Raw genomic sequence first — 26,997 nt, forward strand, 5'->3', positions numbered from 1 at the left:
TTGTTGAACTAAGAAACCAAAAAAAAAGAAATAAAAACCAAAAAATATAAATCTTAACTATCAACTACAGTACATGTTGCAGCATCTTATATGTGCCTTTGATATAATTGCTGGTTATGCTTCGAAACAAATGCTTTTACGTTTTCATTGGAATATGAAGAAATTGTATGCTAGTTTAAGCAGTGCCATTATTATTCTAGTATTTTGTATGACAATGTGTTTACTATATTATGATTTAATATTGAAAATTTAATTCGGAAATTCTTTGTCACAGTAAAACAGATCGATGCTATAGCAAGTTCTGAAAATGAAACCAAAAATGTACTCATCTAAAAGCAGCTTAAAGCAATTTTGTAAAGTAACCTTTAAGAAGTCCTCTGCTCAAAAAAGTGCTTTTACAAGAAATTAATCATCTTCACATATATTTGGTAGCAATAATAGTGTTTGACTGATACTTCTAAACAGGAACCATTACTAGCAAAAGAGCCATCGGATTAAAAAAAAAAAAAAAAAAAAAAAAACACATCTAAGACAGACACCGAAAGCCATTTTAAATCTGAAAGTCATTTAATACTCAGTGAATATTAATCTCTACAGAAATTACTAGATATGTATCAGTGTGTCAGTCAAACACCATTACCTTTTTAAATTCAGTTACTACTAGAAAAACTAAATAACAAAAAAAATGCTATTTCTAAAATGCTAGCATAAAATATTAGTACGTAGTTCTTCAAACAGCTAGATAGATGGATAGTACCATAAATGGGTGTACATCACCAGCTCAGTATTTTTGTCTCACAATAAGGACATTCTGTTTTGCTGGGTGCGCAGTTCCCACAAAGGACATAATGCTGGCAAGGCTGCAGAACTATGCAACGATCGTGTTTTTGGCAAACTATACATTTCTTTGACTGAAGCTGATATATTACCTGTGTGGAAAAGGAAAAAGAAAAAAAAAAAAGGAAAGAGACATTAGTATTGATAGCATCATAAACGCAATTAACCCTGCCTTGGAGAACAGGGTGACGCTCAGCGATACACCGCTCGCCACACACAACACCGGCGACACACAGTTTGACACAGGCACCGCACGCTGCACCGTATTCCCGGAGGCGACAGCCGTGCTCGGCTCACCGAGACGCGGGCTTCGCTAGCTGAGCTACAGCGGCACACGGACTCCGATTATGCCTACCGTGTCGATGAGCTCGAGGTCGGTGCGCAGCTGGTTCTGTATGGAGAGGAGCTTCGGCAGGGGAAGTTGGTCCAGTTCTCCGTAGCTGCGCAGCAGGGGTGCGCCCGGGGACCGACATGCCGCGTCAAAGTTCTCCTGCAGCTCTTGCAGCCTGCGCTCGGCCTCCTGGCGCCTCTGCGCCGCTCGCTGCCGCTCCCCCTCGGAGGCCTCGGCTTGCTCTCTGGCGTCCTGAGCGTCCTTCTGCCACGCGTCGCAGGCCTGAAACAGATGCGCGGGTCACGGACTCTGAGCCACGACAGCATCCCTCGTACGCGCAGACGACAGCGGAGGCGAGCTGGAGAAGCCCCTCACCTGCTTCACCTGGCGCCAGGCCTCCTCCCACTGCTCAATCTTCCTCCTGGCTTCCTCCAGTTCCCTGCGCAGCTGAGACAGGTCTGTGCTGCTGGAGGTCACTGGGGCAACGGTGCTGAACACCGGCGAAGGGCTGGGAGAGTAGTTTCCGCTCACAAAGTCCCAAATACTGCTGCCAGCTCCTCCGTTCAGCCCTGCAGCACATGCAAACACACAAACACAGAATGCGTGTCCTCAACGTGCCAAACAATCATCATCATCTCAATCATCGTGAGTGTTGCGTAGTTCATTCTTCTCCCAAACCTCTCCCTGGGAAGCCGGTGCAACTCAAAAAGCGCGTTCTATTCTGCCAGCAGCGCACCCGACTTGGCTCAAGATGCGGCTGTCGAGGCCTGACCCACTGCAGCGAAGGTGTCGCGGCCGACCGGTGCTCCCTGATGAGAGGTTTGGAAACCACCGCCTTTGCTCTTGCTCCGTTTCCAGGCGACTTCACAGTTTTACAGCTCAATATTGTATCGGAGCAATTGTGCTCAAGGGTACTACAGCAGGGCCCCTTCTCCTGGGACTTGATACTCCAGCATACCCCAGCTTTTAACTGCATGTCCTTAACCATCATGCCACTTTGGTGTATGTGAGAATAAAGCCGATTTTGAGCTGCTCGATCGAGCCTTCAATTAGAGCCTGAGACGCTTCGACATCCAGCCAGTACCTAGGGTGTTCTGGGAGGACACGGAGGTTCCCAGGAGGGCGCACTCTGCGTTAGCGCGGGGGGTCTGCGCCTGGCTCTGCTGGGGTGCCATGCCAGACAGGAGGGACTGCGAGAGAGAGCCGAGCGGAGAGGCCGAAAGCGAGGAGGAGGAGTGGAGCGAGGAGGAGCGCGCCAGGGAGCCGGGAATGTTGACTGGGGCCGAGCTGCCCAGAAGCCTCGTGTCTGAGGAGAGAATGGCGTGAGAAGGGCGTGCCACACAGCTCAGACACACACACACACACACACACACACACACACACACACACACACACACACACACACACACTCTGACACCAACTGAGGGCACGTGCCTCAGCTGTCAATGTCAAAAAAGCTCACTGACTTGTTAGACCAATGTCACCATTGTCTTGCTCCTCTAACTCTTCGTCAAGTGAGGCAACGTTGATGTCCGTGAAATTCAGGTCGAGAGCAGAGCCTAGAAACCAAAACGATAATTCTGTTAAAACGCTCATATCTCACTGTCCCTTTGTGTCATTTTATTGCGTCGTTCCACGCCACACACGCATTCGCACACAGAGAGATACGATGATAAGTACAAATAAAACAACACCAGGCAGCGAACGCTGAGGTGGCGAGTGAGGACAGGATAGTGCCTTATGCACATATGATATCAATAAAAGTATAGATATAACATTGTTGAGGGTAAAGAGTCAAACGCGAGCAAAACGCAAAGTATGACAGAAGTGGAGAGCACAGCATACAGCTACAGTGCTTCCTCTCAGGGTCTCTGCTCATTAACTGTTTAACAGTTCAATTTGTGCAAAATTGTTTGCAACAGCTGTTTCAAGCTCATTATAACAAGTAGACGTTTACCAACAAGGGATTAAAAAAAAGACAAGAAATTCACAGGTACGTCTAAAGTGCCACTGCTGAGATGCGATCCTATAACAGCGTGGCCATCAATCCTGTTCCTTAACTGCTGCCGGCTGCTGTCAGCATTACTGGCGCCTTATTCTCTGTTCGCCCCAAGCATTCGGTGTCAGCAGCTCCACCGGGCGTCTTCATGCCACACCGCGGGTCGAGCTCCACCGCCGCTTCCCGAAGAGCGGGACAAGTCGGGCACTTCGTGTCACTGCTGGGCCTGCTATTGTCAGAAAGTTCCAGAAGCCGGACCCACGAGGGCCTGCACAGCATGGCCCTCAGGATGGTTCATGTTTCTGGCTCCAGCTGCAAAACCCGGTGAAACTCACTTGCAGGCCACACCAGAGACCTGTGACATTCCCCAGTTTTTCAACACCTGCTTAATTCGTGTCTCACGCGGCGCTTTGGCGCACAGGGAATCACACAGCGACGTCTGCAACGCTGCGCTACCATCGTCGCGGATCCGAGGAGCAGCATGTGAATTATTCAGGTTTGCACATGATTCTGCAACATGAATGTCAATGTGAGCTATTAAGTGCATTCTGCACCAGGTCCATTGGAGGAGAATTCGTCTCCCCACGAACCCAACCACTACGACCTGAGCGTTGCCAGGAGAACAGAAGCGTGCGTGATGACTTGGCATCTTGCAGGAGACGAGCGCAGCGGCGTAGGCCTATGCAAGGGCACACACTCCTGCTGCTGCGACTTCCCCGCCGCACGCTCAGCGGGTCCGTTTATAACCCACTGCTTTGTCAGCATCCCTCTCCAACTTTATACTCAACGGTGCAATTTTCCATTCATTCCAACACTGATCACAACCTGCAGCAACACACCACACACATTTCGGACTTTCAGAGTTAAACACTTGAGGCGGATAAGTACATGCAAGCAGAGATTAATGTGCCTGCTGAATTATGCGCAGCGTAATAAACACTACAACAGACTGTACCTCATAAACAAGCAGATGGCGGCTTATGAGATTCTTCGAGGAGAATTTAGCAGCACCCTACCTGGGAGCTCGTGCAAGCAGAAGGTGTTCTCCCTGCTCGGTGCTGACTCACGACCCGCAGAGGCTCCTCCCGAGTCCTCGCAATCATTCACAGACCATCACGCATGCACTGCCTCATCGCTGCTCATGTGACCGCTGCCGCCAATGAGCTCCAGGGAGCAGAGCGGCGCAAAGGCCAACATGGGTCAGGCCGGTTCGCAGTCGAGGTGAGCACAGCTGCCTTTCTCAGTCCCAACACACACCCACAAGGGATCTTCCAACAGCTGTCATTTCTCTGTCACACTCCGAGTGTGAAACCACTGCCTTTTTCAAATACTATCATCATTTCCCCTGATATTAATTTCTACACAAACACTTTGTGAAAATGCTTACAAGGAGCTCAAGTCACATTTTAGACCCTTTTCCCATAATCTGCCTGTTTCGCACAGTGGCCTCACGAGGTTGCAGTGGGGTTCAGAGCAGAGAACAGCTGTACGCTGCTACATGAGCGCCCCCCAGGGGCCTGTCAAACAACTGCAAGTTGCCAAGAACATTACATTTACATTTACTTATTTAGCTGACAAACAATGTTAAGTTATTTACAATTATTTACCCATTTATACAGGTGGGTAGTTTTACTGGAGCAATTTAGGGTAAGTACCTTGCTCAAGGGTACTAAAACTGGAGGTAGGATTCAACCCTGTGGCTTCTGGGTCCAAAGAATCCAGCTGTAACCATCATGCTACCAGCTGCATAAATTATATTATATTGCTCTTTCAGCTGCTCCTTTGGAGCAGAAATTTGCCTGGAATGAACTGGTGATTGAGAGCCATATTTGACTTAAAAAAAACAAACAAGTATTTAAATTAGATGTCTCCAGTTAACTTTAGTGTAGAATTTAATATGAATGAGGTCTCTTTTTGGGCATTATTATGAGTACAGTATAGACACATGATTATTACACACTCTATTGCAAACCTACAGCTAAAAGATAACATTTTGCATGCCTCCCTCCTAAGGAGGGTCACAACGGCACCTGTAGCATACCCTGCAAACTAGTAAAATGTCAAAGGAAAAAGAGCCTGTCCCAGTAGTCTGGTTACATACTGTTCTTTATTTAACCGCTACAGCTCAGGAACCTGCTACTGACAAACATGTGAAAAGTCATTTTTGACAGTGCTACTACATATAATCTGCGTGGTAAAGCTGTTAAGGACCCATTAAAAGAAACCGGAATGTACTTGAGGTGGCTCCTATTTGTAAGACTGTTTTGCTCTTTCTCCACACTACACAGGAAGGCTTGCAAGAGAAGACCTGGAATGCACTAATTATACACACTGTTTGCAGGAAAAGACAGCTGGGAGGAATGGTCGGTGGTTTTCATCGCTGTAATTGTATGGTGTGTGTGTGTGTGCGTGCGCGCGCTCAAAAAACAGCTACATTCATCACTCATGACACCGCATCCTGATACGAAGTCATCACATATATTGTCATGTCTGATCTCATTTCGCATCCCTGTGATCAACAATATATTAGCAAAATGACCAGACAAACTGAAACACGAATAATAAAAGAGTACAACTTCTATGAGGGACATGAAATTGGGAGGTTTGGTTTGAAATTGCTCCTTGAAGCTGACCAGCCCACCGCTCTGCGTTATTCAGCTGGTCTCTACAACATGCACAGGAAGTTATGAAATTGTTCTGACAACACTGCACTGACTAAATTATTCATTTATTGATTTGGAGGCTTAACAAATATGACTGGCAACATTTAAATAAATATTTATCCTATACTTAAAGCAATTATCAAATACATTTCTGCCATTGCTTTCTGTTTATTATATGCATTATTTTTAAATAAACACACCGCCTGCTATTACTAGGCTCTGCAACTCACCTCAATCTCCTACTTTCCATAAACAACGCTAATGCTGTAGTAGCGCGGAACTGTTAAGAGTTTTTGAAACTGAGCCATTCACTACTTGCTAGAATATCAACAATAAGAAACACTTCACTCAAAATGTCACATCCTCTACCTTCGGCCACTGAGCAGAGTTCAAACTCAGTAGCTGTTTGCACAACTTGTTTCTCTGCTGAACACAAAAGAAAAAAAAAAGAAAAAAAAGAAAAAAGAAAAAAAAAAAAAAGAGAGCAAACCTTCTGGTAGGAACAACTAAATGCTGCCATCTGACATACCTATTACTGACTCAACTGTGTTGCTCCCTGGATAAAATGGAGCAGCTTTTGCATTCATCGTTGACAAGGTGGTCGGGGAGGAGCTATCAGAGCCGACACTGGAGGCCAGGCTGGACGTGATGCTGGATGTGATGTTACAACCCAGTGGGTTCGCCGTAGAGAAAACACTGATAAGGTTCTGCAAATGACAGCAAAATAACTATTAATGTTCAATATGCGACTTCGCCATGAACGTCTGTGCCAGGTGACCAGATTGAAACACTCACAAATCCTTCTTGATTCTGGTGTAAGAATGTAATCGGTGCTGACATACTTGTGATTGCTCAAACATCTTGTGGAAAACCAGTACTACAAAACACAATGTACAGCACAGCATTTCTAACACCGTTAGCTGTCACAAACAGATGGACGATGGCACCACTGCCATGCGGCAAGAAGAAATGTAAACAGAAGTCATTCCCAAAATGCACTGGACTATCACCGTTTTCTTTTCCATGCATTTTTCCAGACAGCCTACAAGACACACTAGCATAACGGTGTTGTGACTTACAGCATTTACTGTGTAATGTACAAGTCAAACACCAAGCCTCTGCATGGAACACGTTGATCCTAAATAATCCTGCGGTGGAATTTAGGGTTGACCTCATCATTTAACTACCTAACTTCTTAAAACTCAGTATCACATTACACACATGCATAAACACACAAAGGCGTGCCGTCTATGCACCCCAGCCCAGTACAAACCTGTTTTTCTTGGTCCGCTCTTTGACTGCTCTCCACTGTGTAACCTTTCAGCATTTTTGCCTGAAACACAGACAGCAAACTTATGAAATAACAATGTGCTCGCAAAAGATCAAGTTATTGGACCATCTGAGTGATTTATACCTAGAAGACATTAAAAATATTGACATTCTTTAATTTAACATTATGGTTACACAGACAAAGTCTCCCAGGAACAGAAAACAAATTCTAACATCAGGTGAGAGGTTATCTCCATTACATGAACACGGACACTGCTACAAAAAAAAATCTGTATTCTTTTTACACAGTATCAAACCAAATGCATTTGGAAAAAAAAAATGCAACAAAATTCAGAAAATATAATACGTCAGGCAAAATTTATTTATGTATAAACACTGCACTTGGCTACTAAAAAATAAATGTCAAGTAAATAATGGACAGCAAATATACTTTTTACACAAACTTTCTAGTATTCACCATGAGTCAGAATTGTGATCTATAAATATATTTTGAGTCATTCAGGAAGTTGTTGCAAACACTACAACGCGCCTACACGTATGTGTAGTACAACACTCATTCGCCTGAACACTGATTCTCCTTCGGTGGAGTCCGAGAGAAAGCTTCCGTGTACCTGATCTTCGCGTTCGAAGCCTGGAGCTTTGGGATAGTCTGACGTTGGAGATGAAACGCCAGACACGTTGGGTTCTGAGCACAAGCTGCCATTGGTAAAGCATTTAGGTCTGCTGATGGGTCCGATTGGGGACAAGGAGCTGTTGCTTCCTGAGCTTGATGTTACAGGACTGTCAGAGCATGAAACCTGAAGGAGAAAAACACACAGTACCCGTCTAAGACTTCATAAACAATGAAAAGGAAACATATTCCGTTTTGATTTATTGTTGTGCCGATGACCTCAATTTATTACACCCACTTGTTTCTCTACTTGCATTCAATAAACTGGCATTATTATAAATTCAGACTAGACTGTGGTCAAAGAAATTACAGATACCTGATGAAAGGACTAGAGGAAAATGGACTTTGTGATATTAATATGGCAAATTAATAAAATGGTGTCCCCTTGGACTTCATTATTACACCTATATATGAAAGACCAAACAATAAAAAACATATTTCATGAGCACAACCTTTCAAGTAATAATGCAAAATAACATTGCCACTATCAGAATGGGTAACACAAAATGTTTCAAGGTATAATGAAAAACTGTCCCATTTTAAAGTCCCTTCTCTGAGACACAATGATAAACACAGATCAAACTTAGACAACACAGTTCCCATGTCCATCTGTGATATAAGTCTTCTGAGTGAGAGCCATGACTAGAATCCTATAGCATGGCAAATATAAACTTAAGTATTCCTGTATTAAGGTCAGCGAAAACAGGAACTATAGATATCTAAACCAGTTATCAGTGCATATCCTCCTGTCCTTATGACTGTCTTATTAAAGCAATAAAATAGCATAGTCTACCTCCCTAAAGTGATGAAGAATGAAGAACCAGGCCAGATCTGACTTACAAGCCCTTGGCCATCGCCGGCAGCAGTGGAGGCACCACAGTTTGCACTGCCACCCCAGTCGCACTCAGAAAACTGCTGGGAGGCACACTTCGATTGGTGGCCCATATTCATCACAGTGAGCAGGGAATTCAATGTCTCCTCTGTGGAGGAAATTCCTGGGAGGGAAAGAGAAAGCATACAAAGTGCAGTTGTAACTCCACTATACTAGTGGCATCATGAAGCAGCGAGGGGAAAAAAAAGAAAAGTCAGTTCTGAGATTCTGAATTACATACTTTCCACGTGTGCAAAGGCACAGAAAGGTCCCCTGGGACAGTAACCTGTCTGCCGCATGTCATTGCATTTTGTGGATTTGTATATCTGAAGAGAACAGGAGAAAAGGGGATACAAGAGTCATGTAAAAACTGCCTTAACTTGAATTTATCTCTAAACTGAACAGAAAAAAAATTACATTTCTTATTTAAAGTACATAAAACAATTGCATAGTAAGCAGAAATAAACTAGCACTTTGGTCATTGATATATAATACATTTTCACAGAATATATTTCATATTATTAGGCCCTAACCTGTGCTTAGAAAGTGGGCATCTCCTTCAAAACCCTAAATTAGTCTACTGCTGTATTAAAAAAAATAAAAAGGGAACTAAAGGTCAGAGAACAAGTTAAAAAGTAGTCAGGACTGAATAGCCTCATCCCCTCCACAATCTGTGAGCCACCCACCTCCGGGTGGAATTGCTGCTCGGTGCGTGAGTGGCAGTACTGGCAGCTATCCCCACTGTCACACTTGGCGGGCTCGCCCCACTCGTCCCCGTGTTTCACATTCGGGCATGGTGTTGACCTGCCACAGCAATACACATATGTACTGAGCAAATACAAACACACACAGAGTCACATTTTCTTGCAGTTTCACTGCATACCTGTACTTGAACTTGCGTGGATTTCTTCTCCTGTCCCGACTGTTGTGGTAATGTGGACACGCGTAGCCTTGTCTGCATAGCCTGGGGGGTTTGGTACACTGCTCCGTTTTGTAGTTGGCCAAAACAAAATTTGTATCTAGCCCCGGAAACAGAAAGTGAGAAGTTATTCACATTGCATCTTCATTGTTTACTGAAGGTGGCACTCATTGTATTTTCCTCTGAGATGTACATCGCTTTGGAGAAAAGCGTCTGCTAAATGAATGGATGTAAATGTCAATGTAAACCGACTGAATGATGTTCTTCACCTTGCCAGCGAGGGTCCTCAGTGAGGATCTTCTCGATCATTGCCTGACTAGCTAGCACGCCTGGCTGCAGATCAGGGATGCCCTCCCCTGCACCCAGCTGCCCATTCTGGAGAGCTTCTTGAGCCTGTACCTCCCTGCAAAGCACACAGGGGTACGAGTTACACCAGCATCACGACCCTCCCTCGTAGCCTCCTACGCCGAAAACAAGTACATACACTGAAGACCAACACAGGCATCCACTTAGCAGACCACCTGCAGCAAATAAATATCTATAATATATATATATTTTTTTAATTCCAACACAAGATGTAATTCTGTTACACAAATGAGATTCAAGAATAACTAGAATAACAACTAGTCAATATGCTGGGGCAGCAGGTAGGGGTAGCATTTAGAGATGCTGCTTTCCATTCAAACAAGCTAGGTTTAAATCTCTGCTCCTGTTGTAGCACCCTGTATCTACTTACCCTGAATTGACACAGTAAGAATGAGGAAATAACAGTAAGTACCTTAAGACTGTAACACTGTCAATATTTGCAACCTTGTTGCTTTGGAGAAAACTGTCAGCTTGATGAATAACTAGCAACATACATACATAAGGCATACTGTCAATCTTTTTTCTGTAACTTTACAAGGTATACTATACTATTTTCTAGGAGTGAGCAACTTCACAGTAGGATACATTACAGTAATGATCTCTTTTTTTTTTTTTTGAATGTGGAATCTGTGGGGTTTTTAGAATGTTCTTCATTCTTATGAATGCCCACACGCTGGCCTTTTGGCAACAAGTGTGGTACATTTCAAAATCCCAGGAAAGGACAAAAACACTTTCTCTTTCACATATTGATTTGAAACAGCTAATTGTACTGTTTTCTTAACAGACACACATCTATCTCATCAGCATTAACAGGAGCACAATTTCTTCAAATATTTGCCAGATAAAAATGTTATAAAGTCAACACAGCGAGATGCTTGATTGAGACATAGTTAATTCTTTAAAGTCATAATTACAGTTTTGAAGTACTGTGACTGCATTCATCCATCCATCTTCTCCTTTTAAACTGTAAAGTGGATTACCAGCAGATACAGCTCATTTAGTCAATTGGCAACTATTGCACGTAAGTGAGGTTATGCTTAAATAACCAGCCATCTGTTATCCAGCTGTGTACAGGATGAAACACACACACACACACACACACACACACACACACACACTTTAGAGAAGGTAGGAAGAATGAGAACATACAAGCTGTACTGTACGAAAAATATTTCCTTCATGTACCAATGTTTATATAGTAAGGCAGATAAAGCCTTAGAGAACAGAGAATGTAATGAAAAAGGGAAGTTTAGTTTCTGCGGAAATCAGCAGAAGCTAATGACAACTTGGTTTTATTTTGTATATTTCATTTTTGTGTTCCATTTTTTTAACCTGCATTACTAATAATGCAGTAGCGAAGGAACGTGGATTTATGCACCATGAGATAGGTTTAGATTAGGTCAAACTAAGCAGAAACCCCTAAACTCTGGCCTGGCAGTATGGCGATTGTATCCTACGGGTGCTAAACTGAATTATTTATCAAGCAGTTGAGCTTTCATGAAAGGCACCTGGAGGCTTACCTGATGTCATAAACTGGCGGACGCAGGTCATGGGGCCCGTGAGCGAAGGCACAGTGCAGACCGTTCTTCACACAGTGCCCCCGGGCATCGGTCTCATGGATGCAAGAGCCGGTCTTGTAATAGCGCAGGTGGTATTTTCTCTCTGTGTCCCCAGTCGTCCGGTGCAGGTAAGGGCAACTGGACAGAGAGTCACACATAGCAGATGAGAAAAGCACATGCACCTCTTTACAGTTGAGGAGAAAGTTTATGAACTCTTTTGGAATTATCTGGATTTGTACATGAATGCCTCGTGAAATGTGATCTGATCTTCTAAAACTTAATAATAGTCATATATACACACAAATGTGTATAATATATATGTACGTACGCACACACACAGCCATATCTTCATTGAACAAATTGTTCTATCAGTAAAGGCCTGATGGAAAAGTACTTCAAACCTTATATTAATAACTATCAAAACCTGCTTCATTGTCAATAACCTTAAACAAACGCTTTCTGTAGCTGCTGATCATACCTGTGCAGCAATTATGAGGTATTTTGCCCTATTCCTCTATAGAAAACTCTTTCAGTTCAAGTATATTTTTGGGAGTCTTGCTTGAATGGCCTGCTTCAGATTATGGCACCGCATTTCAATGACAATGAGGTCATGACTTTGATTTGGCCATTTTAAAACACAGAATTTCTTCTGTTTGAGTCACTTGTTGATTTACTCCTGCGTTCTTGATCATTGTCATGTAACAACTGTGACTCTGAGATCATAAACGGATGGCCTGACATTCTGCTATAGAGTTCTGGTACCACTTGGAATTCACTGGTCCTTCAATGATTACAAGCTATCTAGTCCCTGAGGCAGCAAAGCAGCCCCACAGCATTACACTCCCTCCACCAGGCTCACATTTGGGGTGAGATTTTGGTATTGGTGTGCAGTGTTTTGTTTTCTCCAAATATAATATTGTATATATTTTTGGAAAAAGAAACTTTTACCTCATCTATCCACAGAACATTGTTCCAGTAGTGCTGTGGAACATCAACATGGTCTTTCGTAAACTTGCCACAAACAGCAACATCTTTCTGGAAAGCAGTGGTTTCCTCTGTGTTAACCTTCCAAGAACACCACTCTAATGCAGTATTTCTTATAAAACTCATGAACATGGATTTTATCAAGTGCAAGAGACACCTGAAGATCCTGTGCCATTACCTTACAACTTTTACTCACTTTTTTGTGAACTGCACAGTGTGCCCTTATACCAATCTTTAAAGGATATTCACTCCTAGGGAGAGTAGCAATGGGACTGGATTTCTTCCATTTAACTTATTGAGAACTGATGGCTGCCCAACTCTTAGAAATGCAGTCTTATGATCCTCAATCTTTTCCTGAGGTCCTTTGAAATCTACTTTGACTGATACTGCATTTCAACAGAACACAGTTGCGAAGAGCATGTAGCCAAAATACTATGCGCTTTTTTTTAACCACATGGCAGGTCAAACCTACACCTGAACTGTTTAGAACACCTGACTCATTCATTGGAGAATGTGAATCCTTTCAGAATGTCATTATTCCAGAGTTTCCTGTACTTTTCCTTGAACGACACTGGATGTTTAAAACCTTTTTTTCCCCCAATAAGGATAAATCAATGTAAAATGTTGTGTTATTCATCAAATAACTTTATCATTATGATTCAGATGAAGACCAGATCACATTTTAAGAGCCATTCAATTAGAAATCCAGACAAGTACAAAGCGTTCACAAAACTTTTCTTACAATTGTAACATTGATAGACAACATAAATCTCTTTAAAAAGCACTGAATATCAAAGGATGTTCATTTACTAATCTCCAGATAATATTCAGGGTATCTGATTATACTAATTTGTTCTCTTATCACCTGTCAGATTACAAAATTAGGCAAATTTTATTCATTCCACTGGGGCCATTTTTTCAGAAAACTAATATCAGAACAGCTGGAGCAACATTAACAGTACCAGCTACGTACATATTTGGAGCTCCAAATTATTAAACTGGTGAACAGCAACCACATCACTTAAATCGAAGTGCTGCAATTCATTGTTACCCAACATAGTCAGCAATCGGTGACAATCCAGCAGTCTAATACTTATTGGAAAGCATGATGTTTTTGTGTGTACGCAAGCGCTATTTTGGGTTAAAAAAACTGAACACTGCAAACAGCAGCAAAGCACAAAGGCTTACAAGCTCAGCTTCCAACTGAACAGGTTACCCGACCAATGATCTTCACACATGCAGCAGCACTACGATAATCATACAGGAACAGTTACCATGGCAACAGCTCTGATGAAATAAAGGAAGGCTGACACTGAAGAGAACACAACAAAAAGAGAGCGAAGGCAAAAGAAATCATCCGTATTTTTGGAACGAATCACACAGATGTTTTGTCGTGAAATCCATGCTACTCTATCACATAGTAAATGTCTACAAAAGACAAAGGCCACAAAAAACAAAGACATTTAGACACAACATATTAATACATAATGTTGGCATTAATGTATTGCCCTAATTTTTCAATTCCATCATAAACAAAGCTACTTTAAGCTAATTCATATTTTCAGCAGAAAGTAATGGATGTTGGTGGATCCTATTTGAGTCACACAATCTATAAATGAAAAACAGTAAACCGTAGCAGCTGTAAGGCAACACTGAGCTTGGTTTGTTTATATTTTCAGGGCAGAGAAGTGTGAGAAAATATGAATGTGAAGACTTCATGAAATTAAAAACACATGCAATAACCAGTAAGGCTTTTTAATACTTTTCCCCTTAACTGAGGGCTGCACAATTGTAACCATAGGACATGGTGCTGTGAATTTGACACAGCTGAAAAACCTGGGTCCATTTTCCAAAATCAGTGATGGACACAATTCAACTAAAAGGAAATCGACTTAAAATTAATAGCAATGCTAGGATGGGTCTGGAAAATAGACCCTTGGGCGATTACAAAAAGCAGCATAAGGGAACGGCAATGTAAAGTTACGCAACACATTAATAACTATGTGAACCCCTTTCAAAATTCATACTAAGTGCGAAATGACTGCTGTAAAGTGATGGGGGGAAATGGGTAGCAATGTGGTTATAGTGGCCACCTTTCAACCTGAAGGTTGCAGGTTCAAACCTCACCTATTCCTGCAGCACTCGCCAAAAAAGGTACTTACCCTAAGAATTACTTCAGTGACAAGTACCCAGCTGTATAAATGGCTTAAAAACTCACCATGAAAGCCATTCCCCTCACATGTTAGAGCGTAACACTAAAGTTTTTTTTTGGGGGGGGGGGGGGGGAGTGACAATTTAAGTGAATAAATGAAATTCAATGAAGACTTTGTGTAACAGAAAACTCCACTTTTTTCCAATAGAATATTAAAATGCTGTTAATGTATATCGATGTCACACAACTGAATGACGATAAGGACACAGGCATATTCATCTTTTCACTGTTTTGTTGGGATGCCTACTGTCCTTTCTGGTCACCTTTTAAATATATTTTGAATGAATAAACTGGGGAAAAAAGGTGGGTTACATTGGGTGCGGCCATATTTTGTGCAAAAACACACAAAGTAAAATACTAACAAAGAGCAAAATAAAACCATGTCAAGTCAGACATTGTAAAATGTGTTAGTGAATAAGAAAATCAGCTACATTTCAAGTTTATCTTACACTCCTCTCATAATCATTACTGTAACTTTCAATCCTTATTCTAAGTTATGTGTCTGATTAATGAGTTACTCAATCTGAGTGCATTTTTTGCGATGCAGGACACATTATAATAGCAGTTAACCAAACACAGTATTAGCAAGAGCTAACAAACATCTCAGTGTTGCAGAAAACACATACAGTACTGTACCAGTACAACAATTTCTTCAAAAATACTAACAGTAAATAACAATAACTTTTAAATCAAAAATTTAAAATGGAAAAAAAAAAAAAAACACACACACACAATTGTTTTTTGTTACGTTTTGTTCCAAATTCTAAAGCATCTCTTTGTGGGTCTACTGATGTATCTGTGGGGTTATAAAGGAGCGACATATCTCTGCAGCAACATGTCTGGCCACTATATAGCAGGGACTGGGAGCGATTCAGTTACATAACCAAATATTAAACATTAAACAGAGTATAAAGGCACAACTCACGTGGGAGCACGATCTCGTAACAGTTATCAAAAATGTATGTGTGGAACCACGCTGCAATATTTTAAACATTCTAAATAAAATAACTTATTTTGTTACACTATGCATATAAACATGGTCATGGCGAGAATTAAAATACCATGTTTTTATTAAAATTACATATAACATTTACATACATAAATGTTAATATAAATGAGCATTCATATTAAGATATTACTGTCACTTTTATTACCTATTATCTCCTTGTATAAGGTACAGTATAAGGATACTGTATAGGCCTTTTACCAAATTGTGAGATATAGACAAGGGGGGGGGGGGGGGGGGGTCCTTAAACTACATAAAAGCGTAACTTTTGATCAAAATTTGCTATGACGAGTGGCAGAGAGAGCGGTGATCAGAAACACACCAGACAGACACACCAGCCCTGCCCTCCTTGCCTCTCTCATTCACAACGTCCCTTGAAACAGGTTTATGGCGGACAGACAGACAGACAGACGTCCAACAGGGCGACCATGATTATTAACCTTCATTTAACCTATTATTCATCGCTATTTACCTGAGCCCCTTCGTCCAAGTGCACTCACAACGTCAGATGACCAAGTGTACCCTAATTTACCCAAGGATAGTATTATAATAATATGCTACCATAATAATATAACAACACAGATCATCGCCTCAGGGGAACAACAACAACGTTCCCGTCCTCGGCCGCGCGCCACACACACAGCGCAGCACCGTGCGGGTGCACGCGGCACGCCTCCGACGCCCTCACAGGGGAGCAGACTGGGAGCCGCCGGCCGGGCCGACGCGCCACCGCTGCGCTACTCACTCGTCCCCGTCGGGGCAGATGCCCGTCGTTTCGTCGTACTTGGTGCAGTACACGTCGGGGCTGTAGTTGAAGGTGCCGTCTCGCCGCCGAATGGGTCGCCGCCGCCGCTGGTTCAGGAAGTGCCAGTGGAAGCACGTGAAGGGCCGGTGCTGCGTGCACTTGTGCTGCAGGAAGAGCGGGCATTGCTCCGTCCGGAACTCCTTCAGGTAGCTGCGGGGCGCGAGACACGCTGTGTTAGACGGCGCCGCGCGACCGGCCAGCCAGCCTGCCTGCGCGCCAGCCTCCCTCCCTCGCAGCGCGCGCGCACACATACACACACACGGCACGCGACACACATTCGTTCGCCGCGGCTCACATGCAACTTAACACCTCCTCACATACAACCGCTACCTCCAGCGGGAACACATCACTCGGAACTGTACATTCTGCAGTGCCCCACGCGGACGCACAACACGCGCGCGCTCACACACACACATACACACGACTGTGTATGTAAACAATACAGCGAGCAGTCGTGCAGCCATCTGACGAAGCGAAGGGGGAGGAGGAGAGAGGAGGGGAAAAAAAAAAAAAAAAAAACAGAAGCGGCCATAATCAGATTTAAACTGACACGCACATTGGGCAGAAATGTTAAAATTAGCACGTTTGGCAGCATTTCTAAAGAGCGAAGTGCGCCGCGCCTGTAAAAGTGTGGCCCGAACGCACAACAGTAACGCCACACACCGCGCACGAGCACAAAGTAAGTTGCGCAGACACACTTCACTTCGGAAAATCAGGCCAAGATGGTTGATTAAAAATATATATATAATGCTGGGCTGTCTGCAACGCAAGTACTACATCGAGTTTTTCTTAAAAGCATTTTAAGAAAAAAATAGCGACCCATGAGCCGTTTTGCTATGCATATTGCGCGTTTTGTTTACCGATCTTTTATTTATTTAGCTAGTACTAGTACAAGCTAGCTACTAACGTTATGTGCATTCTGAAGAACAGCTAATGTTGCTGCACGCAGAAAAGCACCGTTAATCGCATAACTCTCGGCGGGCAAACGGCAACTGTTCGACACCTGGAAAGAGTAAAGTAATGCGGATTGCGATTCTTTCTTCGGCTTTCGCTTTACTTACGTGTAGTGGGTTGGTTTCTCTGTTTGAGGAGAGGCGCTCACCGCCGTTTTCGAAACGGACGGCATTTTCAGTCAAAACAATCGAACGCGCATGCGCGGGGACGCGCTCCACGCTCCCGCTCGCCGCCGCGCGGCAGTGTGCGCCACTGGCGGGACACACAAACACTGGAAGTGCGCGGGAGTGACGGCGCGAGGAGTGTCGCGCTCTGATCGATCGTTCGCTGCTAAGCTGATGTTTGAGACAAAAGCCACATGCAAGTGTTTACCCCTTTATACAGCAGGGTACTTTACTGTAGTAACTCAGGGTGTCACGCTTCACCCACAGCCTGCGGATGAAGTTATTCATTGTCCTAAGGCTTAATGGACACACTGCCTAGTGCGCTGTGGGGTCCTAGAAAGTTATCATAAAGGGAAAAAAAATTAAGAAAGCATTTATTTATTTATATTTGTAGTTTTATGATATGAACCAGCCTTTCCCTTGCGCAGTATCACCACAGCATTCCAATAACGTCCAAACAGGACTACGCTAGCTAGTTAGGTTAACTACAGGTGTTCAGTTATTCCCTTTAAACCCAAACGTCGCAGGTTCGATCCCTACCTGTGGCTGTAGTACCCTTAAGTAAGGTACTTAGCCTAAATTGCTCCAGTAAAAATTACCTCTCTGTATAAATAACTGTAAGTACCTTAACATTGTCGCTTTGAAGAAAAGCGTCAGCTAAAAAAAAAAGTAAGTGTATAACTTGATTTTTTTTTTTTTTTTGCATGTTGTCAGTTTTCCTTCTTCTGCAGCATCACTTCCGTTCACTCTATTCAATTAAACTGGAGTGATTAAATAGCCTGCGATGGACTGGGGCCCCATCCAGGGGTGTACCCTTGACTAGTCTCGCTCCGTGTGCTTCCGGGATAGGCTCCGGACCACCGCGACCCTGACATGAACAGAAGAGTTGCTGATAGTGCGTATGGGTGTGATTAATTGGTAAACCTAAGACTGATATTCAGGTTTGAGACAGGCTCCCTGATACACCTGCTCTTACAGGTGGGTTCCCCCCCCCAATGAAATATTTTTCACTGAAAAAAGTTGGAAGAACATTCCCCAAATAATTAGATCATTCGATGTTTATACACTGGCTCTTTCTGTTACCATCACTCGAGTTAAACATTTTCAAAGAAGCAAACATTTCCCAGGGCAAATATTTATTTTTAAAGACAAGCGGGCAAGAAAATTGATGGATGGATGGATGGATTTCTACAAAAATATTTTCTCGCATTTCTGTTGCAGTAAATTACACGCGCGCGTATTTACACGACCAGCCTTCAAGTGTCGGTAAAAGATTTCGGAACGGAATTGCAATGGGGGACCATCTTAATTCAACTCTATTCCACAGTGTTTACAGCTGGCCCCTGGTGTTCCTGAGTGTCGGTAAAAATAACAGCTCCATTTAGCGCAGGCGTACTGTCTCCATGGAGATGAATGTGCAGAGAAGTTGGGGAACGATGCTTAGACAGGCACTGACTACGATTTTGTGGAGACAGCGTGTTTGTTTCTACAATTTTGAATTAGATTTCATTTTAATGCTGCTATAAATTGATGAAATGTGTGTGTTTTCTTATGGCTAAATCCGAGACTTTTACAGAACCTAACCGGCGAATGGGCGTTTGTATTTACTAATTCTAAGCTTTTATTGATTGTAACTTATTGTCTTGTGATTTAAGAGAAAAAAATGAATTAAAAAGCAGACTTTCGCTGACATGTGTGTTCAAAATTGGGGGGGGGGTCACTGTTTTGTTCACCGATTTGTTTTTAGATAATGATAATTTAGGTAACGATAATTGTTATGGCCGTGTGGTGCTATTTTCAGATGCACAAAAGTCCATGGTGTACGGAAGAACCTCTTTTAAAACTCTGGTCCTGGCGAGGTAATAATATCGAGGTTAAAAAAATGTAATATTTTCAGTAGGTAAATTAATGGCATAATTTAACCTTGTTAAATTTATTTTCCGAAATAAGAAAAAAACCTATTGCCAGGGCTGCAGTGCTCGAGTCTCCATAGCACGGTAAATTTAGCAAATACAATCCGACTCCATCATTGTCTTCCGTAGGTATTTTCAAATCGGGGGCGGCATTTTGTTCCCCCGTGACGTAATGCGACGCTGACATGGTGGTTACGTCGTCGGATTTTACGCTATACGTCGGAGAAGGTATAAATAAAACCGCGGCGCGATGCCTTTGGCTCTAACAGTCCTGTATTGAAGTTTCGGGAGTCGTTAGGCTCGAGAGCGTTAAACACGATCCGGTAAGGATTAATTTATTTTCGTACGTTCTCTATTTCCCCTTGCTTTGAAATTCTGAAACATTCGGAAGAGACCGCTTCTTTAGCGACCAATTTTAGTAAATTGAAACATTAATTGATTTTTCGTCGGCATGTAGCGAAGGAGCGCGGACGAGGGGAGCAATTCGGACGCGTTATTGTTGGTGATCGCAGGCTAGCCCGTTAGCTCGCCTCATTCGCGTAATAATAGTAGCACCTAAGTTTCTAAACGGTGTTCCAGCTCTGTCGGCCACCAGTGCCTGAAGCGTGGCGTGTCCTTTCAGCGCCGGTGTGCAGCCAGCAGCCGGGCGGATGGTGAAAGACGGCCGAGAGACAAAGCGCGCAGCGCTCGGCAGTGTTTGTTCACTTGAGGGACGCCATGTTACAGCAGAGTCCTCAGATGGAGGGAACGGAACGTGTCTGCTTGCTGTCGTGTAATGGTGGCGTAAGGGAAAATAAGCCTGATATTTAGGTCCACGTTTTTTAATAAAAAAGCGGTGCTGTGAGATGTCCACAGAATTCAGACGTAAGTATTCTTTTTATAACGGGAATAATATTGTTTGTAGTCGTTAAACGGCGTATGGTTCCGCCGTGAAGTTGTGAATCTCGCGCCGCGACTGTCGGTCCGGAAACATTTGAATGTGAAACGGCGGTTCGGCTGCGCGCTCGAGACGCGGGAACGAGCGGGGCCTGAGCGGCTCTGCGCATCTCCACCTACTTAAATCTTAGTTTAATTCTCACTGGATGATACTTTTCCGCAGTCGGCCTGTTATACAATTAGTCATTTTAATATTCGTACCACATTGTGAATTAAAAAAAAAAAAAACTACATACAGGGGGGGTCTTGAAGTTTAGGTTGAGCACGGAATTATTCGAATACTTAATTATGAAATCTCCGGAAAAATATTAAATCTGTTTTGAGGGAGAATCGATCGTGTGAAATAGTTGTTGCTGGTTGTGTTTCCAACCAAATCAAATGGCGGCCATTGTACCGCCTGCTGGTTCGCACACAAAGGCTAGGAACGTGTGTGTGTGTGTGTTCGTTCAAAGCCTTTGATGGTTAGTTGGTTTAACGCGTCATTTTGTATAATTCATCGCCTACAATTCGCTTCTGAAATGTGCCGTCGTTGTGAAGCAACCGAAGCGCCGTTCAAAACTGGCAGTTTAACTGGAGTTTCGCGCGCCGCTTCACTGGTGATTTACATACATTTACATTTTTTGCCAGAAAGAAAGTATTTTGTAGATTTTTTTTATTATTATTTTAAATTTGTGACCTGTACCAATTGCGCTGTGTTGCAGTGTTCTGTAGGTAACTCGGGGGAAGTGAGACGCCATGGCCCGTACAAAGCAAACTGCCCGTAAGTCGACCGGCGGAAAAGCCCCCCGGAAACAGCTGGCCACCAAGGCCGCGAGGAAAAGCGCCCCCTCCACGGGTGGCGTGAAGAAGCCCCACAGATACAGGTATGTACTGTTTACTGGGCCTCCTTCAGAGCTGCTGTGTGAAATGGACACATGTGGTGGACCAGTTGCCATTTAACCCTTTGGAGGAAAGTGACTAATGTTAAGATAGAATTATATAGCGTTTTGTCCATCTATACAGCTGGGTGATCTTACTGGACTACTTTAGGGTAAGTAGCTTGCTTAAGGGTACTACAGCTGGAGGTGGGACTCAAACCTGCAACCTTTTATGATCCACACGCACCAACTGTATCAGCTACACCACCAGCTGCCCCTTTAAAATCTGTGAAATGTGCAAGGTGTGGATTGAGCCTCTTGTTTCTTTTACCTTTAATCAAGGAAGGTCATATGTACCTGATTGAATGTTATAGGTATGGTTTGGTTTAACTCCCCATATGTGTAAGAACTGATGGTTGCAGTTTGTCGCTGTGGAAAACTTTGTTGGAAGCTGGTCAGTGATGCAGTACATTGGGGCTGAAGCTGTAGTTGCATGTGCTGTGTAGTTACAGAAATATTTGAGCTGCACATGCATTAAATCTTTGCATATTTGCAAAGAAGTTTGTTTCCTAGGCGAGTTGCATTTTCTTGTGCTTCAGGTCTTTAATGCTTTGTTGCATATATAGGGTTTCTGAAACATGTTGGTCATCGGTAGTGGTGAGTTGAGTGACTACCCTGATGACCAACTGGTCCCCTGGTGACAAACATGTTTTATAAACCCCAATTTGTTGCCATTTCAAGTTTGTTTCCTGCTGTAGTGCCCTTGAGCAAGGTACTTACCTTTTTTCTTTTTTTTTGGGTCAGTTTAATTTGGACAAGTATTTACATTCTGTCTTGCATAAGACCATCAGCTAAGTTCTTCAGGCCAAAGTAAATTGGCTTTCTTAGATTGTAGGAATATTCTGTGCATTGTAAGAATATTTGGAGTGGGTGTGTATTTGTAACTTTCTGTGAATGTGTGCATGAAGACCTGGAACTGTGGCCCTGAGGGAGATCCGTCGGTACCAGAAGTCCACAGAGTTGCTGATCCGCAAGCTGCCTTTCCAGCGCCTGGTCCGAGAGATTGCGCAGGACTTCAAGACTGATCTTCGGTTTCAGAGTGCAGCCATTGGTGCTCTGCAGGTATAGCTAATTTATGGCATTCCTGATTTCTAACACTGACTGGGTTCCATTTTGAACGAAGCGCTTTTCCCCGAGTGACACCTTTACCTGACTCTTTACAGGAAGCCAGTGAGGCATACCTTGTCGGTCTCTTTGAGGACACCAACCTTTGTGCTATCCATGCCAAGCGAGTCACCATCATGCCCAAGGATATTCAGCTGGCGAGGCGAATCCGTGGGGAGCGTGCTTAAATTCACAACCAGCTTTTTAAACTTTTTGGGGAAAAACACGAATTTTATTGAACTACATATACCTACTTATGGAGGTTCAAGTTAATTTTGTATTTTTGTTATGGTATTGGTAGAAAAAACTAGTGGTTTACAGTGCAGAAGTAGCAAGCATTTGGTAACATTCCCTCAAAATTCCCTCAGGTTTTTAATAAGTAAATTTGTATCAGACATTGTTATACCTCTAGCTTATTGTGCTGTAGCTTATGTTGTATGCATGCTTCATATTAGATAAATTATTTGTAGACTTGTATAACCTCCATTTCCTTGCTTTTTGCATTGTGATTATTGGGTTGTAAATAAAACTTTCCACTACCTCAGCTTTCTTCTGATTCATTGTGTGAACTGTTTTGGGGAGCAGCAGCAGCATACTTCCTTTTTAGGAAAAGCAGGGTTGCTACATGAAGGGAAAGGTCATTTTTCAAAGATTTCAACAGTTTGCAACTATCACCATGCCTTCCTTTTCACTGTACCTGTTTAAGGCAGTTTAATACAAAATTGTGCTGAATGCATGTCATATTAGTACCAAAATCTGTACAATAAAGTAGCCTGACACCTTATGAAGACCACTTCGAGATCAATGGCTGACATTCTTTCCTGTATTCCGTAAACAAATGTTCAACTACCAGGTTGTACTTTTTCAAGGCAAAACAGTTTAAAAATGAATTGAATAGATACATAAATGGGTGCCATATCCATTTTCAGTTCAAGTTAATGACAAAAATCCCAACCCATTTTTCAGAAAAAGACTGGAAGCTTTAACCAGTTATGTCAAGTCATGAATTTGGCTTAGGCACATCTTCAGTTTCTTTTCTGTCTTCATCCTCAAATAATCCAGGCAAATGTTCATAAAGTTGCTTTTCAAGCTGTTGATCTATTTCAGACTCTTCCCGAAAAATGCACCAGAGCACGAAGGCGACTCCGACGAGGCTCACGGGAAGCACTTTCCACCAGGGCCGCTGGTGTTGGCTCCCCAGAGAGATCTCCACTTTCCAGGTGCGGTGGCTGGCTTTGCTGGTGGAGAACTTGATGGGCTTCCCCAAGTCCTCATCATCAGGGCTTTGTGACTTTCTACATCTCGGAGAGGTCAGGAACAAGCTCCTCTGTGTTTCGTATCTCCTTTCAAAGAGAGCAGAGTTTTAATCCCATCAACCCCAATTGGGCCACTCACTGCTGGTAGTACAGTAAAATCACTTAACACCCGTGAAACCCTAAATGTATATACACACCCACACACTTGGCACAAAAAGTTATGTGTAACAATCAATCCTCAAAAATCCTTTGTCAGATGTAACAGGAAAGGACTAATGAACTATCATCATGATCAGATGTATCGACGTATGTCCAAATGCCAAGGTCACAAGAATAACAGCTAACGCTGCTCGAGTTAAGACGGTATTTACATCACATATTTTAAAAGTTACCAAATGTACAGAGCGTACTAGTCTCGGTTAAATAAAACGCAGAAGAGCTGAAAGTATAATAAAGTATAAATCGTATGATACCCTGACAAACCACCAGTCAGATCCATGATTTAGTTTGAAGACCTGCCATCAAAAGACCACATTTCGTACATAAAACGAACTTCAGTTCAGCACACACTTACTTAAGCGTTGTCTTATTTCCATGAGACAATATCCCACGAATGGACACAGATTTTCGTAACAGAAGCGCCTTCACCCCCAACATGATCGGGCACACCGCCACTCATGTAACGATGTGGTGCCACACTTAATGTTGTCCGCAGGAAATGTAGTTAACGGATACAATTGTTCCTAACTCACGGTTGGCGATGTGTGATGCTTCACTGTCTATTGTAATGTTTGTCACGTTGTGCCAATAACTGAGATGAACTTCATCAACTCTTTTAAAAAGTAATTGCTGGCAAAATATCATTCCGGAATTGAGTTTTGATGAGCACGGAATTATTTCTCTGAGGCACGATTGACCGTGGTAGTATCTCAGAGCCCAAGCAACCACGCTGCAAGAGTTGAAATGTGTACCAATGGCAATCGAGAGGAAGTAGACGCTGCACCAATCGCAGGGCGGAGGGCGAGCTTCGCGCGTACGCCTGTACCCCTGTACCCCTGTGCGCGTGGTGTGGCACGCGGAGAAATTGATGCTCGGAACTTTCCCCGGCGTTTCTCCGCGCTAAGCCGGGTTTGGAGTGGACGTGTAAGTCACTGAGGAAAAGTTCGCCGGCTTGTTCGTGGCGACAGCCTCAGATACTTTTTTTTGTGTGGAAAATAGTTATATGTTGACTGTGTTGCAGTTTTGTTAGTCACAGTTCCGTGCTGTGCAGAGTTAGCTGACGCGATGGTTCGGGAACCGTCGTTGGTAACGGACGGTTGATACGATTATCGTGAACACGTCTCCTAGTAGACTGCACACACTGTGACTGTAGTTCTTTACTTAAAGTGTGTATTTCTCTACAACACTTATTTATTTCTCCTTGTAAATGAAGATTTTTTTTTTTTAAAAAAAATTATTTTTGAGTGGGGCGGCACGGCCGTGCCACGCCACGGTGATGCAGCGCGGGTAGCACTCCTGCTTGGCTGTGGGTTCGAAACCTGTTCTGCCCGTGTGTGGAGTTAATTACATCATGTTCATGTCGTCGTGTTTCCGTGGCCTTTCTCTCTGAGACACCAAACGCGTGCGCGTGTGTGTGTGTGTGCGTGCGTGCGTGCGTGCGTGCGTGCGCGCGCGCGTGTGTCAGAGTTTATTTCCAGGATAGACTCTGGTCTTATGTGGCTCGATCATGGACAAGCCGTTATTAATAAAAGAATGAATGAATGTAATTTTATTATGCTGTGATGTTTCAAATGACTCTTAATTTTTGTAGGTGCCCACAGAAGAGACCATGGGAAAGCACAAACGGTGCGAAGCTGAAGCGGGATTTGATGAGGTGGAGAAGAAAAAGAAGGAAGAGCAGAAGAGAAAAACAAGTGTTGAGGTAGAGAGTAGAGTTTCCTTAAAGGAAGGAACAATTGACAGGAAGATGAAGAAGAAAAGAAAAGAAATTGTTGAATCTCAGGTATGTATTCATTTCAGTTTATTTTTATAGAACATTCTTCTCACACAGTGACACAGAGTGCTGAACAAAGGCATAAGACAAACAAGACAGTTGACCATATACTAGAGTAATACATTATCCATGCAGTTATTTAAGCTGTCATGATGCTTACTGGCCACTGAAGAAAAGAACAAAAACTCCCAACTGAAAAGAAAGGGAGGAAAAAACCTCTGGGGGTCTAAGTGCCAGTGGCTGCCCACCCCTCCTGGGAATTCTATATTAAAAAGACTTTTAAGTCAATTTACAGCTAATAATAACATTGTTTACTTGATTTTTGCAGTTCACAAAGGTACCGTATGCCTCGTTCATCATGGCAGGCGGTCATCAGCTTCAGTCAGCCTGAGGTGCTTGTATGGCGGCCGGTTGGCCTCCTCAGGTCTTATCATAAGGAAACAATGATCAACAAGAAAGAAATTGTTAGTAATTGATTCCTTATGTATGTTTTAATATTTGCTTTTGAGTCAGCAAATTAGGCACATTTGTGCTATTCTAGTGAAGGAACCAAAACAGACAGTAGTATGAAATGGTTGCAGTATGTTTTATGCATATTTATAAAACATTAATATTGTTATTGTTCTCTTAACTTGTGTCATGACCTTGGTTGATCTTGTGTTTAACAGCAGTCATTTAATCTTCGATTATAAGAAATGACATACTGAAAGAGCCTGACATTGTAAATTGCTTTGGATAAAGTCATCAGCGAAATAACTGTTGATAACTGAAACACTTTTTTTGTAAAGGTTAAGGGAAATAAGTTATGACAGTCTGTGCAGGACTAATTTAGTTATAGCAGCACAAAAATTGCTTGGTAACAAATCATTATTGTTCAATTTGTAGGAGACTGTGGCACCTGTTGTTCATAAATCAAAAAGCAGACAAGTATGTGAAGAGGTCACAGAAGTGAAGACCAAGAAGAAATCAAAAAAGTGTCTAGAAGCAGAAAGTGCAAAAACCAAAGTGGAAAAGGAACTGAAGATTCATGAAACAGAGGTACCTCAAAATAAGGAAAGAGTGGTATTAGTGTTTTGACAGTACCATGATAGAGAAAGAGTCTTTAGGTTTTTGCTCTCAGTGAAGAGGTAAATGCAGCAGTATGCTTTTCTGCATCTCATCATTAGCACATGAATATGTGAATTTATTTTTTTTGGTTATAACCGTGAAAGATTCTTTATTAATGTCAGTCTAATGTCACAATTGAAC

General features: G+C 42.8%; 3 protein-coding genes across 3 annotated transcripts in view; 2 read left to right on the top strand and 1 right to left on the bottom strand.

The window, feature by feature from the left end:
* Positions 1-586: 586 nt before the first annotated feature.
* unkl (unk like zinc finger) lies at positions 587-17,666 on the bottom strand. The gene is made up of 16 exons (XM_029247040.1): positions 17,574-17,666; positions 16,453-16,662; positions 11,467-11,643; positions 9,850-9,983; positions 9,545-9,680; positions 9,348-9,465; positions 8,903-8,987; positions 8,631-8,785; positions 7,732-7,917; positions 7,104-7,163; positions 6,360-6,537; positions 2,635-2,727; positions 2,253-2,474; positions 1,544-1,737; positions 1,193-1,450; positions 587-929 (listed from the first exon to the last, which is right to left on the bottom strand). The coding sequence occupies exons 1-16, from the start codon at positions 17,636-17,638 to the stop codon at positions 774-776; spliced, it is 2,427 nt and encodes an 808-aa protein (XP_029102873.1). The 5' UTR covers positions 17,639-17,666; the 3' UTR covers positions 587-773.
* A 2,103-nt stretch (positions 17,667-19,769) lies between these two features.
* Positions 19,770-23,044, top strand: LOC108923947 (histone H3.3). Its single transcript, XM_018735026.1, has 4 exons — positions 19,770-19,866; positions 21,181-21,342; positions 22,305-22,458; positions 22,560-23,044. Exons 2-4 carry the CDS (start codon positions 21,215-21,217, stop codon positions 22,686-22,688), a joined length of 411 nt encoding a protein of 136 aa, XP_018590542.1. The 5' UTR covers positions 19,770-19,866; positions 21,181-21,214; the 3' UTR covers positions 22,689-23,044.
* Positions 23,045-24,789: 1,745 nt separating this feature from the next.
* Positions 24,790-26,997, top strand: part of chlsn (cholesin) — a 71,950-nt gene continuing 69,742 nt past the window's right edge. The window contains exons 1-3 of the mRNA XM_018734955.2: positions 24,790-24,899; positions 25,567-25,758; positions 26,635-26,787. Of these exons, the coding sequence (XP_018590471.1) occupies positions 25,585-25,758; positions 26,635-26,787 (327 nt within the window). The 5' untranslated portion in view covers positions 24,790-24,899; positions 25,567-25,584. The remainder of the gene's footprint in view (positions 24,900-25,566; positions 25,759-26,634; positions 26,788-26,997) is intronic.

Source organism: Scleropages formosus, chromosome 20 (genome assembly GCF_900964775.1).
Source record: "Scleropages formosus chromosome 20, fSclFor1.1, whole genome shotgun sequence".
Lineage (NCBI taxonomy): Eukaryota > Metazoa > Chordata > Actinopteri > Osteoglossiformes > Osteoglossidae > Scleropages > Scleropages formosus.